This window comes from Xenopus laevis, chromosome 3L (assembly GCF_017654675.1).
Source record: "Xenopus laevis strain J_2021 chromosome 3L, Xenopus_laevis_v10.1, whole genome shotgun sequence".
NCBI classification, from domain to species: domain Eukaryota; kingdom Metazoa; phylum Chordata; class Amphibia; order Anura; family Pipidae; genus Xenopus; species Xenopus laevis.
In genome coordinates, this window is record NC_054375.1 from 3,835,486 (window position 1) to 3,854,736 (window position 19,251).

Here is a 19,251-nt window from a genome sequence, read left to right on the forward strand (position 1 = left end):
GGAACAAAACTTGGACAGAAAACATTGAACTTTTTCAAGGCAGGTCTCTGATTGATACATTGAGTTTAACATGTGTTCTCCCTTTATTATTATGTACATAGAACATTGCTATTTATATTTGTATTCATACATATGGGAGGAGGAGGTGCCATATTGATTCCCTTAGACAGTACAGTATGAGGGTATAGCTTATTGTGTGCCCAGAACATTCCTTCTCTGTATATTTGTATTTATACATATGGGAGGAGGAGGTGCCATATTGATTCCCTTAGACAGTACAGTATGAGGGTATAGCTTATTGTGTGCCCAGAACATTCCTTCTCTGTATATTTGTATTTATACATATGGGAGGAGGAGGTGCCATATTGATTCCCTTAGACAGTACAGTATGAGGGTATAGCTTATTGTGTGCCCAGAACATTCCTTCTCTGTATATTTGTATTTATACATATGGGAGGAGGAGGTGCCATATTGATTCCCTTAGACAGTACAGTATGAGGGTATAGCTTATTGTGTGCCCAGAACATTCCTTCTCTGTATATTTGTATTTATACATATGGGAGGAGGAGGTGCCATATTGATTCCCTTAGACAGTACAGTATGAGGGTATAGCTTATTGTGTGCCCAGAACATTCCTTTCTATAGAGATATTTATGTTTTATAGGGGAATGGTATCTACAAATTTATTATTATTTCTAAGTTCCTAACCCTGGTTTTGTTGGATTCTAAGATAATTTTTGTTTTCTTTGTTCTACAGATGTTGACGAGTGTTTGGATAACAACGGGGGGTGTCAGCAAATCTGTGTTAACACCATGGGCAGCTATGAGTGTCAGTGTAAGGACGGATTTTTCCTCAGTGACAACCAACATACTTGTATTCATCGCTCCCACGGTAAGTTCAGCTTTCATGGAAAAGCAAAGTTACACACAGAGTCTTTCTTTTCTGACATATTCATAAAAAAATACTCAACAATAACTCATGGAAAGGAAGCTGCAGCGTTAATATGAATTGCTTTTCTATTCAAGAACAGTCTTAAAGGGACACTGTCAAGGAAAAACATGTTTTTCCCAAAACCCATCAGTTAATAGTGCTGCTCCAGCAGAATTCTGCACTGAAATCCGTTTCTCATAAGAGCAAACAGATTTTTTTATATTTAATTTTGAAATCTGACATATTGTCAGTTTCCCAGCTGCCTCCAGTCATGTGATTTGTGCCTGCACTTTAGGATGGAACTACTTTCTGGCAGGCTGTTATTTCTCCTACTTGAAGGGATCCTGTCATCGGAAAACATGTTTTTTACAAAACCCATCAGTTAATAGTGCTGCTCCAGCAGAATTCTGCACTGAAATCCATTTCTCAAAAGAGCAAACTGATTTTTTTATATTCAATTTTGAAATCTGACACAGGGCTAGACATATTGTCAATTTCCCAGCTGCCCCTGGTCATGTGACTGGTGCTTGCACTTTAGGAGAGAAATGCTTTCTGGCAGGCTGCTGTTTTTCCTTCTCAATGTAACTGAATGTGTCTCAGTGGGACCTGGATTTTACTATTGAGTGTTGTTCTTAGATCTACCAGGCAGCTGTTATCTTGTGTTAGGGAGCTGTTATCTGGTTACCTTCCCATTGTTCTGTTGTTTGGCTGCTGGGGGGAAAGGGAGGGGGTGATATCACTCCAAGTTGCAGTACAGCAGTAAAGAGTGACTAAAGTTTATCAGAGCACAAGTCACATGACTTGAGGCAACTGGGAAACTGACAATATGCCTAGCCCCATGTCAGATTTCAAAATTGAATATAAAAAAATCTGTTTGCTCTTTTGAGAAATGGATTTCAGTGCAGAATTCTGCTGGAGCAGCACTTTTAACTGATGTGTTTTGGGAAAAACATGTTTTTCCTTGACAGTATCCCTTTGATAATGACTGTCAGGGTCGGTGGGGCCCTGGGCAAAAACCCAGTGGGAACCCGGCTCTGCCCAAATTAGTCTCCACTACCCCCGACCTCCCGCTTCTGCCCTGGTTACAGCAAGAAAAGGTACTTGTGAGGGCCCAGAGGGGGCTTTGTGGCAGGCGGGGTCCCGGACAGGGTTGGACTGGAGTAATGGGGGCCCAGTTGGACTGTCACATGAAGGCCCCTCCAGGCAGTCACCGGTAGAGTTGCCACCTGGCTGGTATTTTACTGGCCGGTAAAAATGTTGCTTTGATGCCAATGTTATTTATAGGGAAAAACCACAAAAATATCAGAAGGCCGGTATTTTTTTCCATAAAAGTTGGCAACCCTAGTCACCGGGGGCCCCCTCCTGGCATCCCTCTGTGTGAGCGTCGGTCCGTCGCATGCCTGCAAAGTAGTGATGGGCGAATTTCTCCCGCTTTGCTTCGCTGAAAAATTCGAAAATCTCCTGTGAAATTCGCGAAACATCGGAAAATTCACGAAACCGACAATTGCGAAGCCGGGAACAATTCTGACGCCCATTAAAGTCAATGGGAGCCTAGAATTGTCACCAGCGGCGGAATTGTCGGCGGCGTCAAATATATTTTGCGGGCGGAAATTTGCACCTGGCGAATAAATTCGCCCATCACTACTGCAAAGCAGCAAAAGTTTTTTTAACGGGGCACCCAATTGGGGGGACATAGCTGGGCTGTGGCCGACCAGGTTTTTTCCCGGTGTCCCGCGGCCCAGTCTGACACGGTGGCTTTGTGGCCAAAAAGTATAATGTGAGGCTTTGGTTGTATTGTGATCCTCTCCTCGGCCTGGTTGCCAGGTTAAATACAGCTTAGCAACCAGACAAGGCTGATTATTCTAAGGCAGAGCAAGTTGTAAAACAGAAAGTGTAAATGAATGAAAATAAATTAGGGATGCACCGAATCCACTTTTTTGGATTCGGCCGAACCCCCGAATCCTTCGTGAAAGATTCGGCCGAATACCGAACTGAATCCGAACCCTAATTTGCATATGCAAATTAGGGGCGGGAAGGGGAAAACATTTTTTACTTCCTTGTTCTCTGACAAAAAGTCACGCAATTTCCCTCCCCGCTCCTAATTTGCATATGCAAATTAGGATTCGGATTCGGTTCGACCGGGTAGAAGGATTCGGCCGAATCCGAATCCTGCTGAAAAAGGCAGAATCCTGGCCGAATCCCGAACCGAATCCTGGATTCGGTGCATCCCTAAAATAAATAGACATTGCAGATTTCTCTATGGGACATTAGGCATCACTAATCTCTCATCTCCACCACCATCAGCTGCTGGGCACAACTGATACTTTCCCTTTACATTTGTGATTCAGCCGAGCAGCGATTGGCAACCAGTGTGCTTCTCTTTCCAGTAACAAGTAGCCTGGGCTCATAAAGCTTTGTAGCCTTGTCTGCAGACTGAGCTTTCCTCTCTGCTGGAGTTTAATGAGAGCAAAATTTATGCTGAGTATCACTCATGTATTATAAGGGATAATGTACCCCCTACTGTAAATGATAAGGATATTAGAAGTCACTGAGAGGTTGTTCTGTGACCATATAAAGGCACAAGGCTGCAGGCTGAGTTATACAGGGAACTCTGAGTATCACTCATGTATTATAAGGGATAATGTACCCCCTACTGTAAATGATAAGGATATTAGAAGTCACTGAGGGGTTGTTCTGTGACCATATAAAGGCACAAGGCTGCAGGCTGAGTTATACAGGGAACTCTGAGTATCACTCATGTATTATAAGGGATAATGTACCCCCTACTGTAAATGATAAGGATATTAGAAGTCACTGAGGGGTTGTTCTGTGACCATATAAAGACACAAGGCTGCAGGCTGAGTTATACAGGGAACTCTGAGTATCACTCATGTATTATAAGGGATAATGTACCCCCTACTGTAAATGATAAGGATATTAGAAGTCACTGAGGGGTTGTTCTGTGACCATATAAAGGTACAAGCCTGCAGGCTGAGTTATACAGGGAACTCTGAGTATCACTCATGTATTATAAGGGATAATGTACCCCCTACTGTAAATGATAAGGATATTAGAAGTCACTGAGGGGTTGTTCTGTGACCATATAAAGGCACAAGGCTGCAGGCTGAGTTATACAGGGAACTCTGAGTATCACTCATGTATTATAAGGGATAATGTACCCCCTACTGTAAATGATAAGGATATTAGAAGTCACTGAGGGGTTGTTCTGTGACCATATAAAGACACAAGGCTGCAGGCTGAGTTATACAGGGAACTCTGAGTATCACTCATGTATTATAAGGGATAATGTACCCCCTACTGTAAATGATAAGGATATTAGAAGTCACTGAGGGGTTGTTCTGTGACCATATAAAGGCACAAGGCTGCAGGCTGAGTTATACAGGGAACTCTGAGTATCACTCATGTATTATAAGGGATAATGTACCCCCTACTGTAAATGATAAGGATATTAGAAGTCACTGAGGGGTTGTTCTGTGACCATATAAAGGCACAAGGCTGCAGGCTGAGTTATACAGGGAACTCTGAGTATCACTCATGTATTATAAGGGATAATGTACCCCCTACTGTAAATGATAAGGATATTAGAAGTCACTGAGGGGTTGTTCTGTGACCATATAAAGACACAAGGCTGCAGGCTGAGTTATACAGGGAACTCTGAGTATCACTCATGTATTATAAGGGATAATGTACCCCCTACTGTAAATGATAAGGATATTAGAAGTCACTGAGGGGTTGTTCTGTGACCATATAAAGGTACAAGCCTGCAGGCTGAGTTATACAGGGAACTCTGAGTATCACTCATGTATTATAAGGGATAATGTACCCCCTACTGTAAATGATAAGGATATTAGAAGTCACTGAGGGGTTGTTCTGTGACCATATAAAGGCACAAGGCTGCAGGCTGAGTTATACAGGGAACTCTGAGTATCACTCATGTATTATAAGGGATAATGTACCCCCTACTGTAAATGATAAGGATATTAGAAGTCACTGAGGGGTTGTTCTGTGACCATATAAAGACACAAGGCTGCAGGCTGAGTTATACAGGGAACTCTGAGTATCACTCATGTATTATAAGGGATAATGTACCCCCTACTGTAAATGATAAGGATATTAGAAGTCACTGAGGGGTTGTTCTGTGACCATATAAAGGCACAAGGCTGCAGGCTGAGTTATACAGGGAACTCTGAGTATCACTCATGTATTATAAGGGATAATGTACCCCCTACTGTAAATGATAAGGATATCAGAAGTCACTGAGGGGTTGTTCTGTGACCATATAAAGGTACAAGCCTGCAGGCTGAGTTATACAGGGAACTCTGAGTATCACTCATGTATTATAAGGGATAATGTACCCCCTACTGTAAATGATAAGGATATTAGAAGTCACTGAGGGGTTGTTCTGTGACCATATAAAGGTACAAGCCTGCAGGCTGAGTTATACAGGGAACTCTGAGTATCACTCATGTATTATAAGGGATAATGTACCCCCTACTGTAAATGATAAGGATATTAGAAGTCACTGAGGGGTTGTTCTGTGACCATATAAAGACACAAGGCTGCAGCCTGAGTTATACAGGGAACTCGGAGTATCACTCATGTATTATAAGGGATAATGTACCCCCTACTGTAAATGATAAGGATATTAGAAGTCACTGAGGAGCACATTTACTTAGGGTCGAATATCGAGGGTTAATCGAGAGTTAAATCCTTCGACTTCGAATATCGAAGTGGAAGGATTTAGAGCTATTCGTTCGATCGAACGATTTGAAGGATTTTAATCCATCGACCGAACGATTTTCCTTTGATCCCACATTGGCTAGAAAGCCTATGAGGACCTTCCCCATAGTCTAACATTGGTGCTCGGTTGGTTTTAGGTGGCGAAGTAGGGGGTCGAAGTTTTTTTAAAGAGACAGTACTTAGACTATTGAATGGTCCAATAGTCGAACGATTTTTAGTTCGAATCGTTCCATTTGAAGTCGAAGTCGTAGTCGAAGGTCGAAGTAGCCAATTCGATGGCCGAAGAAGCCAAAAAAATACTTCGAAATTCGAAATATTTTTTATTCTAATCCTTCACTTGAGCTTAGTAAATGTGCCCCTGAGTGTCGGAGCCACTATTTGGGCAACTTAAATCAGGAAAATCCCCCCTATTTCTCCTCAAGCTCCCCTCACCCACCCCCTGGCTGATTCCTTCTTCCTGATCAGAGAGATCATTGTCCTCAGGTGATGCCTCGTCGACCCTTCGCTTACACTTTCCTTTCCAGCCCTCAGTGAACACAGCCCCTCTTATTCCACATTTACTGCTTCTTTTTATATATTTCTGCCCCAAACAATAAAGCAGTTACATGAATGTCATTGTTGCCTTTCCTATGTAATAAGTGTATGAAATGTAAAAGTGAATTCATAGGTTTCCTTTCCCTTTCCCGATTTACTTAGCGGATAAATATTCATAGTTTTCCCACCGCAGTTACTAACGTTCCAACGTCTATTTGCATTTTTTTTTTCTACTTTGTGGTTTTTATGTCGGTTTTTCAAGGTGCCCAGCGAATAGGAGCACATAAGTCTGTTTTTGTGTAAAAAAGGCAAATACGGACACACTTGTTGCTTCTAGAAATGGGGGAGAAAAGCCTTGGCATAATATTAGGGGGAAAACACCAAATCACTAGAACATGTTATTCCCAAAAAAACACTTTTTCTATACTTTAATGAACTGACATGTTTCGAATTGGAATGAAGAGAAAGTGATTCCTGTGTCTAAGGATTTTGTGGAGCAGCCCAATTAATCGAGACAGTCGAAGTCACCTATGATCAGTGGTTTTGCCCCATATTAAAGGGGTGGTTCACCTTTAAGTTAACTTTTAGGGGGTTATTTACTAAACTCCGAATGCAAAAATCATGAGAAATTCGTGATTTTTTATTTATAAAATTGGACTTTTAAAAAATCATGAATTTTTCTGAATTTATTAAACCCAGACAGAGAATGGAAAAGTCCGAATCTGAAAATCCGGCATCTCAGACATGTCGAAGTTGCATATAAGTCAATGGGAGGAGTCCCAATGATTTTTTGATGTGCGCTGGGTTTTGTGCAATACCCCGACGTTTTCTGAGTTTTCGGGTGAAAAATCGGAAAAAATTGTGAAAAAATCCAAAAAAATCATGAAAATCCAAAAAATTATGAAAATCGGATACAAAATCCGAAAAAATTGTGAAAATCGGATTTTTTTTCCCGCAAAGCAAACTTTCGGGAAAATTTAATAATAAATAAGAGCAAAAAACCCGAGCAGATTTGAAGTTTGTAGCAGAAAATATTGAGATAAATTAAATAACCCCCTTAGTATGTTATAATTCTAAGCAACTTTCTAATTGGTCTTCATTGTTTATTTTTTTATAGTTTTTTTAATTATTTCCCTATTTCCAGCTTTCCAATGGGGGGTCACTGACCCCATCTAAAAAAAACAAATGCTCTGTAAGGCTACACATTGTTATTGCTACTTTTCAGGCCTCTCCTACTCATATTCCAGTCTCTCATTCTAATCAATGCATGGTTGCTAGGGGAATTTGGACCCTAGCAACCAGATTGCCGAAAATGCAAACTGGAGAGCTGCTGAATAAAAAGCTAAATAAGTCAAAACCCACAAATGCTAAAAAGTGAAAACCAATTGCAGTGAATTATTTGCCATCTTCTGGAGGCTTTCCAGCTTTCAAATGTGGGGGGTCACTGACCCTATGTAAAAAAAACAAATGTTCTGTAAAGCTACACATGTAGGTGGTTATTTATTAAAATCCAAATTTTAAAATCTTGAAAAATTCCATTTATTTTTTCACTGGAAAACTCACATTTTTAGGGGAAACAAAAACTCACATTTTTTGAAATGTAATTTACCCCGATGCTGCAAAAAGCCCGAATCTGAAAATCTGAATCTGAAAATCTGTTGAGGTCCTCTATAAGTCAGTGGGAGAGGCCTCTATCTCAATTTAAAGTTTTTGTGTTCTGTGCTGGGTTTAGCCCAAAATCCTCTTTTTTTGGGCAAAAAATTGAAAAAAACATACAATCCGGGGGGGAAAAATCGGAGCAATTTGGAGAAAAGCCAGAAAAATTCAAGCAATTTGGGTTTTCTCTCGATTTTATCTAGTTTTTCCCGCGATCTGATTAAATCTAGTTTTTCTTATTAATAAATAAGCTAAAATCGGGCGTAGGAGGTTGGTTGTGGTTATTTTTTTAAAATAAAAAATTCGGATTTTAGTAAATAACCCCGTTATTGCTGCTTTTTATTCCTCATCTTTCTATTCAGTCCCTCTCCTCTTCGTATGCCAGTCTCTTATTCAAATCAGTGTGTGGTTGCTAGGGGAATTTGGTCCCTAGCAACCAGATGGCCAAAATTGCAGAGCTGCTGAATAAGAAGCTAAATAACTCAAAGACCACAAATAATAAAAAATGAAAACCAATTACAAATTGTTTCAGAATATCCCTCTCTACGTCATACTCACAGTTAATTTAAAGGAGAACAATCCCTTTAGCATTCAAATATACGTACAAATTTCGTTCATCGTACAAATAATCTGCATCTCTGATTGTATAGAGGTAAATAAGAATATATGGATGGGTTAGGGGTTAGATGGTTCTCTAATACAGAATTTGGGTAGACACACTGACGTATTCTGACGCACATTTACTAAGGGTCGAATATCGAGGGTTAATTAACCCTATTGGGCACCTGATGCCCAGGCACTGGCTACAAAATTATGGGGCACATTTACTAAGGGTCGAATATTGAGGGTTAATTAACCCTATTGGGCACCTGATGCCCAGGCACTGGCTACAAAATTATGGGGCACATTTACTAAGGGTCCAATATCGAGGGTTAATTAACCCTATTGGGCACCTGATGCCCAGGCACTGGCTACAAAATTATGGGGCACATTTACTAAGGGTCGAATATCGAGGGTTAATTAACCCTATTGGGCACCTGATGCCCAGGCACTGGCTACAAAATTATGGGGCACATTTACTAAGGGTCGAATATTGAGGGTTAATTAACCCTATTGGGCACCTGATGCCCAGGCACTGGCTACAAAATTATGGGGCACATTTACTAAGGGTCCAATATCGAGGGTTAATTAACCCTATTGGGCACCTGATGTCCAGGCACTGGCTACAAAATTATGGGGCACATTTACTTAGGGTCCAATATCGAGGGTTAATTAACCCTATTGGGCACCTGATGCCCAGGCACTGGCTACAATATTATGGGGCACATTTACTAAGGGTCGAATATCGAGGGTTAATTAACCCTATTGGGCACCTGATGCCCAGGCACTGGCTACAAAATTATGGGGCACATTTACTAAGGGTCGAATATCAAGGGTTAATTAACCCTATTGGGCACCTGATGCCCAGGCACTGGCTACAAAATTATGGGGCACATTTACTAAGGGTCGAATATCGAGGGTTAATTAACCCTATTGGGCACCTGATGCCCAGGCACTGGCTACAAAATTATGGGGCACATTTACTAAGGGTCCAATATCGAGGGTTAATTAACCCTATTGGGCACCTGATGCCCAGGCACTGGCTACAAAATTATGGGGCACATTTACTAAGGGTCGAATATTGAGGGTTAATTAACCCTATTGGGCACCTGATGCCCAGGCACTGGCTACAAAATTATGGGGCACATTTACTAAGGGTCGAATATCGAGGGTTAATTAACCCTATTGGGCACCTGATGCCCAGGCACTGGCTACAAAATTATGGGGCACATTTACTAAGGGTCCAATATCGAGGGTTAATTAACCCTATTGGGCACCTGATGCCCAGGCACTGGCTACAAAATGATGGGGCACATTTACTAAGGGTCGAATATTGAGGGTTAATTAACCCTATTGGGCACCTGATGCCCAGCCACTGGCTACAAAATGATGGGGCACATTTACTAAGGGTCGAATATCGAGGGTTAATTAACCCTCGATATTCTATTCGACCATCGAAGTAAAATCCTTAGATCGAACGATTTTCCTTCGATCAAAAAAAGCTTAGAAAGTCCCCATAGGCTAACATTGATGCTCGGTAGGTTTTAAGTGGCGAAGTATGTAGTCAAAGTTTTTTTTAAAGAGACAGTACTTCGACTATCGAATGGTCGAATATCTAATTATTTTTAGTTCAAATTGTTCGATTCAAAGTCAAAGTCGAAGGTCGAAGTAGCCTATTCGGTGGTCGAAGTACCCAAATAAAACCTTCAAAATTCGAAGTTTTTTTACTTCGAATCCTTCACTCGAGCTTAGTAAATGTGCCCCTAAATGTTGGAAATGGAGGGGAAATTGCAGAATGGAAAGTGAAAGTAATTGCCTGCCTCGCCTTTATGCCTGAGGTGTAGAGGAGGGGCAGGCAATATATGATTGACAGCTGAGAGTTTTAAATGGGTTAATAACCAGTATGGTTGTTTTAATAAAAAAAAAACAATTTGGGTTTCATGATTAATTATAAAAGGACTTTTATTATACCGATTTTCAGGTGTGGGTGACGGGTCCCCCTTTAAGGCAACATTAAACATGGGAGATCAGATTCTCTAGAGCTTAATGAAGACTGAGCCCTGGAAATTAAAATAAAGGGGAAGTAAAAACGATTAATGAAATGGAATCTGCTATTTTGGATTCGGCCGAACCTCAGAATCCTTCGCGTAAGATTAGACCGAACCCTAATTTGCATATATTTGCATATGCAAATTAGGGGTGGAAAGGGGAAAACATTTTTTTACTTCCTTGTTTTGTAGGGATGCACCGAATCCAGGATTCGGTTCGGGATTCGGCCAGGATTCAGCCTTTTTCAGCAGGATTCGGATTCGGCTGAATCCTTCTGCCCAGCCGAACCGAATCCTAATTTGCATATGCAAGTTGAGGCGGGGAGCGAAATCAAATGACTTTTTGCCAAAAAACAAGGAAGTAAAAAATGTTTTCTCCTTCCCACCACTAATGTCATATGCAAATTAGGATTCGGATTCGGTTCGGTATTCGGCCGAATCTTTCGCAAAGGATTCGGGGGTTCGGCCGAATCCAAAATAGTGGATTAGGTGCATCCCTATTGTTTTGAGACAAAAAGTCACACAATTTCCCTCCCCACATATGCAAATTAGGATTCGGATTCGGTTCGGCCGACAGAAGGATTCAGCTGAATCCGAATCCTGCTGAAAAAGGCCATATCCTGGATTTGGTGCATCCCTAGAATCCGCAAGCTGCGTTGAAGCAAAGTCTGTTTTGGCTCAGCTACAGGTAAAACTTGAAAAGTGTTAGAGTTCAGTGGAATTAGGGATGCACCGAATCCAGGATTCTGGCTTTTTCAGCAGGATTCAGATTAGGCCGAATCTTTCTGCCTGGCCGAACCATATGCAAATTAGGGGTGGGGAGGGAAATGTCACAAAACAAGGAAGTAAAAAATGTTTTCCCCTCCCCACCCCTAATTTGTATATGCAAATTAGGATTTGGATTCGGTTCGGTATTCGGCCAAACCTTTCGCGAAGGATGCGGGGGTTCGGCCGAATCCAAAATAGTGGATTTGTGCATGATTAAGTGGAATATTATACAATAAAACAGGAAAAGTGGAAATCCATGTGCTTATCATGCGCTAGAACAGAGATTTATAAAGCACTATCCTAAATCTACCAGTAGGAATGCTGGAAGCTCAATATATTCCCTGATAGATTCCCCGACTATCTTTAGGGCTCCTACAGTCGAGCGTTTGATGGTGCGCTCCACTGCGTTCCGGTTTTATGCGTTCAGCCGCAGGGCAGCCGCAGGGGAGTTCATTTCGTTTTTTTCAATGGGGCTGTACTCACACAGGCGCATGTAGGCGCCGAACGCAGGAAAAATGCAGCATGTTGCGTCTCAACCTGCGTTCGGCGCCTACATGCGTCTGTGTGAGTACAGCCCCATTGAAAAAAAAAATGAACTCCCCTGCGGCTGAGCGCATAAAACCGGAACGCAGGGGAGCCTTGTTCAGCCGCAGGGGGAGCGCATTTCGTTTTTTTCAATGGGACTGTATTCACACAGACGCATGTAGGCGCCAAACGCAGGAAAAATGCAGCATGTTGCGTCTCAACCTGCGTTCGGCGCCTGCATGCGTCTGTGTGAATACAGCCCTATTGAAAAAAACTAAATGAACTCCCCTGCGGCTGAGCACATAAAACCGGAACACAGGGGAGCCCTGTTCAGCCGCAGGGGAGCGCAGGAGTAGACGCATTTCGTTTTTTTCAATGGGGCTGTATTCACACAGGCGCATGTAGGCGCCGAACGCAGGAACAAATGCAGCATGTTGCGTCTCAACCTGCGTTCGGCGCCTACATGCATCTGTGTGAGTACAGCCCCATTGAAAAAAACGAAATGAACTCCCCTGCGGCTGAGCGCATAAAACCGGAACGCAGGGGAGCCTTGTTTAGCCGCAGGGGAGCGCATTTCGTTTTTTTCAATGGGACTGTATTCACACAGACGCATGTAGGCGCCAAACGCAGGAAAAATGCAGCATGTTGCGTCTCAACCTGCGTTCGGCGCCTGCATGCGTCTGTGTGAATACAGCCCCATTGGAAAAAACGAAATGAACTCCCCTGCGGCTGAGCGCATAAAACCGGAACGCAGGGGATTGGGGAACCCTGTTCAGCCGCAGGGGAGCGCAGGAGTAGACGCATTTCATTTTTTTCAATGGGGCTGTATTCACACAGGCGCATGTAGGCGCCGAACGCAGGAACAAATGCAGCATGTTGCGTCTCAACCTGCGTTCGCCACCTACATGCGTCTGTGTGAGTACAGCCCCATTGAAAACAACTGAATGCGTCTATTCCTGCGGCTGAACGCATAAAACCGGAACGCAGGGGAGCGCAGCTTCAAACGCCCGTCTGAATATGTGTTTTCTGAACTCTCCTTTCCTCCATCTGTCCAACCAATTTCCTCGTTGTACATGACAAAGCCACAAAACTAGATTAGACAAATTCAATACACATGTTAATTGTGGCTTCTGCCTTCTCCTTCCGAGTAACTCGATTAGCGTAAATTAGATAGGTCTGTGGGGTCATGTAACGATTGCTACAGACTGGCTGTTCTTTGCTTTTCCCTGTATGAAAATAATAATCATAATAATCATAATAATAAAAAAGGTATGGGATCAGTTATCCGGAAACCCGTTATCCAGAAAGCACCGAATGACAGAAAGGCCGTCTCCCGTAGACTTCAGTTTATAAAAATGATCCAAATGTTTAAAAACGATTTCCTTTTTCTGTGTAATAATAAAACAGTCGCTTGTACTTGATCCCAACTAAGATATAATTAATCCTTATTGGAGGCAAAACCAGCCTATTGGCTTTATTTCATGTTTATATGATTTTCTAGTAGACTTAAGGTATGAAGATCCAAATTACAGAAAGATCCGTTATCCAGAAAACCCCAGGTCCCGAGCATTCTGGATAACAGGTCCCATACCTGTACTTGATCCCAACTAAGATATAATTAATCCTTATTGGAGGCAAAACCAGCCTATTGGGTTTATTTCATGTTTATATGATTTTCTAGTAGACTTACAGTAACTCCCATCACCTCGAAATTCGGATAAAACAAGACCAACCGAAATTTATTTAAAAAATCAAATTTTTTAACTTTGGGTGAATAAGCTGTATTCGATCAAATTCGAATCGAAGTATTTTCCAAAATAAACTTTTTCTAAGTCCACCAAATAACTCCAAATAGGTTTTAGGAGGTCCCTCATAGGCTAAAACAGCAATTCGGCAGGTTTTAGATGGCGAATAATCGAAGTCGAATTTTTAAAGAGACAGTACGTGATAAGTTTTGATATTCGAATTTTCAATTTTTTTTCAAATTCAGTTTGAATTTCGACTATTCCCTAGTCAAAGTACACTAATATTTGAGTTTAAAAATTAGAATATTCACTTCGACTCTTGATAAATCTGCCCCTCAGTTACATCACTGCTTTAAACCTGTTCTTTTTTTTATTACTTAAAGGGATACTGTCGTGGGAGAACATGTTTATTTCAAAACACATCAGTTAATAGTGCTGCTCCAGCAGAATTCTGCACTGAAATCCATTTCTCAAAAGAGCAAACAGATTTTTTTATATTCAATTTTGAAATCTGACATGGGGCTAGACATATTGTCCGTTTCCCAGCTGCCCCTAGTCATGTGACTTGTGCTCTGATAAACTTCAGTCACTCTTTACTGCTGTACTGCAAGTTGGAGTGATATCACCCCCTCCCTTTCCCCCTCCCCAGCAGCCAAACAACAGAACAATGGGAAGGTAACCAGATAGCAGCTCCCTAACACAAGATAACAGCTGCCTGGTAGATCTAAGAACAACACTCAATAGTAAAATCCAGGACCCACTTAGACTCCTTCAGTTACATTGAGAAGGAGAAACAACAGCCTGCCAGAAAGCAGTTCCATCCTAAAGTGCTGGCTCTTTCTGAATTCTTCTGAATTCTTTCTGAATTCCAGAAAAACGTATTGAAAAGAACATTGAGAAGAGCTTATTAGTCGAATGGTCCCTTTGTGACCCAGTCCAGCTAATGACTCACTGTTATTGGCCGATCACGGGAACAAGATCTTTTTATTTTTCCACATTTACAGAAAAGATCCCTCGATATATATCCTAGGGGCGCCCACAATTGCAATTACTTGGCCTCTGCCGATAAAAGAATTCGAAATACAATTCAGCCGAGAGGGTCGGACGGAACAGGATTCAATGGCGTGCCCTTAAAGGGCTGCTTCATAGCGATGGGCGAATTTGCCTCGTTTCGCTTCACCAAAAAAATACGTGCGACTTTTGACGACCACGTCAATTCTGACACTCGGTGTTAAAGTCAATTGACGTCCGAATAATGTTGACATGTGATGGTTTTGATGCGAGCGACTTTTCCAAAATGTTTTGACGCTGGCGAATTTTCAGGGCTGTTTCGCAAATTTATTCGAAACGCAGAAATTCGACATGAATTCGCGCCTGCCAAATTTATTCTAGTGCTTCACCGTTAATTTAACTTTTTGTATGTTATAGAATGGCTAATTCTAAGCAACTTTTCAACTGGTCTTCATTATTTATTTTTTATAGCTTTTCAATTATTTGCCTTTTTCCTGCTCATTTCCAGCTTTCAAATGGGGGTCACTGACCCCCATCTAAAAAACAAATGCTCTTTAAGGCTACAAATGTATTGTTATTGCTACTTTTTATTCCTCCTCTTTCTATTTAGTCCCTCTCCTATTCATATTCCAGTCTCTTATTCAAATCAATTAGTAATGGATGAATTACTCCCATTTTGCGTCGCCGAAAAATGTGAGCATTTCCCACAAAATTCGCAAAACGCAGAAAAATTCACAAAACGCAAATTTTGACACAGGCGTCAATTCGTGGGCGTCAAAATTGACGCCGATGATAGTTCCGACCCCGGGACACTTCAACGAGCATTAAAGTCAATGGGAGTTTAATTGTCGCCGGCGTCAGAATTGTCTAAGCTGCGAAACACAGAAATTCGCAGCAAATTCGCGCCTGGTGAATACATTCACCCATCACTAAAATCAATGCATGGTTGCTAGGGAAATTTGGACCCTAGCAACCAGATTGCTGAAATTACAAACTGGAGAGCTGCTGTAAAAAACAACAAATAATAAAAAATGAAAACCAATTTCAGATTGTTTTAGAATATCCCTCTCTACATCATACTAACAGTTAATTTAAAGGTAAACTACCTCGTTAATAAGGATTAATTATTATATTAATTTGGACTAAGTACAGGTATGGGACCTGTTATCCAGAATGCTTGGGCCCTGGGGCTTTCCAGATAACAGATCTTTCCGTAATTTGGATTTTCATGCCTTAAATCTTCTAGAAAACCATATAAACATGAAATAAACCCAATAGGCTGGTTTTGCCTCCAATAAGGATTAATTATATCTTAGTTGGGATCAAGTACAAGCGACTGTTTTATTATTACAAAGGAAATAATTTTGAAAAATGTGGATTATTTGGATAAAACGGAGTGTATGGGAGACGGCTTTCCCTTGTTTGGAGATTTCTGGATAATGGGTTTCCGGATAACTGTCCCCATACCTGTATTACCTATTCAACTACTTGGGCTGTTGTTATTGTGCATTTTAGGGAGAATTTTATTCTTACCGGCCATTTTTAAGAAAGCGAAAATAGTAACCAATAAAACTACAATATAGGCACAGTGGCTCCCAGCATTAAAGGAGGCAACTTTTCAATTGGTCTTCATTTTTTATTTTTTTATAGAGTTTTTGAATTATTTGCCTTCGTCTTCTGACTATTTCCAGCTTTCAAATGGGGGTCACTGACCCCATCTAAAAACAAATACTCTGTAAGGCTACACATGTATTGTTATCGTTCCTTTTAATTCTCCTCTTTCTTACCTGTAAATCCGGTATATATCCCTTTAATAAAGTGCTAGCTACATGTCCAGCTGGTTAATTGCGCACAGAGTGTAGATGTGTCAATGAAGAACTGCCTTGATCTTATTTGCCAGTTGGAAAATGGAATGGATATCTGGAAATCTCTTTCCTCTTGGAGAAAGTGCAGCAATTGTGTCGTAGTTTATCTAAATAAAGTAAATGCCATTTGGCAACAAAGTTCATTACGACTGTTTTGCCCTGCCAATAGGTGCCCGGCACAGCCAAGAGACCGGCTAGTGAAATTCAGTTCAACTATTCAGTAGGGGAGAAACTTTTGTTTTATATAATACATGAAATTATATGTTATTGCTCAGATCCAGTTCCATCTACAAATAGACTATGAGCAAACTTAGGGGACTGTTCCTGCTGAATTGTGCTTAGTACAGGGAATACCTATGCTGTCATAGTTTTATGGGATCTCTCTGTACAGACTATGAGCAAACTTAGGGACTGTTCCTGCTGAATTGTGCTTAGTACAGGGAATACCTATGCTGCCATAGTTTTATGGGATCTCTCTGTACAGACTATGAGCAAACTTAGGGACTGTTCCTGCTGAATTGTGCTTAGTACAGGGGATACCTATGCTGCCATAGTTTTATGGGATCTCTCTGTACAGACTATGAGCAAACTTAGGGGGCTGTTCCTGCTGAATTGTGCTTAGTACAGGGAATACCTATGCTGTCATAGTTTTATGGGATCTCTCTGTACAGACTATGAGCAAACTTAGGGGGCTGTTCCTGCTGAATTGTGCTTAGTACAGGGAATACCTATGCTGCCATAGTTTTATGGGATCTCTCTGTACAGACTATGAGCAAACTTAGGGGGCTGTTCCTGCTGAATTGTGCTTAGTACAGGGGAATACCTATGCTGCCATAGTTTTATGGGATCTCTCTATACAGACTATGAGCAAACTTAGGGGGCTGTTCCTGCTGAATTGTGCTTAGTACAGGGAATACCTATGTACCATAGTTTTATGGGATCTCTCTGTACAGACTATGAGCAAACTTAGGGGCTGTTCCTGCTGAATTGTGCTTAGTACAGGGAATACCTATGCTGCCATAGTTTTATGGGATCTCTCTGTACAGACTATGAGCAAATTTAGGGACTGTTCCTGCTGAATTGTGCTTAGTACAGGGAATACCTATGCTGCCATAGTTTTATGGGATCTCTCTGTACAGACTATGAGCAAACTTAGGGACTGTTCCTGCTGAATTGTGCTTAGTACAGGGAATACCTATGCTGCCATAGTTTTATGGGATCTCTCTGTACAGACTATGAGCAAATTTAGGGACTGTTCCTGCTGAATTGTGCTTAGTACTAGGGATGTCGCGGACTGTTCGCCGGCGAACTTGTTCGCGCGAACATCGGCTGTTCGCGTCCGCCGCAAGTTCGCGAACGTCGCGCGACGTTCGCCAATAGGCGTTCGCGTCAAAATCGTTCGACCATTCGACCATTCGATCGCTAAAATCGAAGGATTTTCGTTCGAATCGAACGATCTAAGCCATTGGATTGAATGAAATCATTCGATCGTTCGATTCGAACGAAAATCCTTCGATCGAACGATTAAAATCCTTCGATCGTTCGAATCGAACGATTTTCGGATGTTCGAAGTTCGCGAACTGTTCGCGAACTGTCCGTATTTTTTGCCGGGCGGTTCGCTACATCCCTACTTAGTACAGGGAATACCTATGCTGTCATAGTTTTATGGGATCTCTCTGTACAGACTATGAGCAAACTTAGGGGCTGTTCCTGCTGAATTGTGCTTAGTACAGGGAATACCTATACTGCCATAGTTTTATGGGATCTCTCTGTACAGACTATGAGCAAACTTAGGGACTGTTCCTGCTGAATTGTGCTTAGTACAGGGAATACCTATGCTGCCATAGTTTTATGGGATCTCTCTGTACAGACTATGAGCAAACTTAGGGACTGTTCCTGCTGAATTGTGCTTAGTACAGGGGAATACCTATGCTGCCATAGTTTTATGGGATCTCTCTGTACAGACTATGAGCAAACTTAGGGGCTGTTCCTGCTGAATTGTGCTTAGTACAGGGGAATTTTGATGCCTGCGACAATTTTTATACGTGCCCCTATTTTGTCCAAATGCATTAAAGTCAATGGACGTAAGAATAATTTTCACGCGCACCATTTTTATGCGACTATTCTGAACGTTTTTTCATGCTGCGGACTTTCCGTCTGTACCTTTTTCCGCAGTTTGGCAAATGTATTCGCCTATCGCTACTTCTCCCCCTATAATAAATGAATAATAATGAAGCCCCTTTTATTGACAGTAGCAAATATCACGAATATGTGAAACGTACTTTCCGCGAAACGTATCTAGTTGTGAACATCCAGCTTTGAACCGCCACAAAACAGCTTCTTTTCTTTCTTATTCGCGTCGAAACGACTAATCGAAATCGTAGCAACAGAAGTTCGTTTCCCAACTTAAACCACAGAAAAGGAATCGGCTCCAAATAATGTCACTCTCTGAAACAAATCCCCATGAAAGTAATAGACTGGAAGGAGCTTTTTTTTATTCTTTCCTAGTGTTTACTTTCAGATACATTTGGCTGGGTCCCGAGTATAAACCAAAATGTCCCTCTTTCATAAAACAGGAAATCTGCCTCCACCATAAAGATTAGTGTTTATTGGATCATCTGCAAAGTATGTGGCACTGGCTCTATTCATAAATACACACGTCTGAGTCTTTGTGTCAATGAACCAGTAAAGATGAGTGAGATACAAATCACGGTCTCTGGTTTTGTGTTGCCGACCCCACCCCCGACCCCGCCGACCCCGACCCCATCCACGACCCCTCCCCGGTCCTTGCATAAAAAAAAGGCAGC

General features: G+C 41.6%; 1 protein-coding gene across 3 annotated transcripts in view; it reads left to right on the forward strand.

Moving 5' to 3' along the window:
* scube1.L (signal peptide, CUB domain, EGF-like 1 L homeolog) overlaps positions 1-19,251 on the forward strand; it is a 127,706-nt gene that overhangs the window by 41,691 nt on the left and 66,764 nt on the right. For all 3 annotated transcript variants that reach the window (XM_041585840.1, XM_041585841.1, XM_041585842.1), the window contains exon 4: positions 758-892. In XM_041585840.1, the coding sequence (XP_041441774.1) occupies positions 758-892 (135 nt within the window). The remainder of the gene's footprint in view (positions 1-757; positions 893-19,251) is intronic.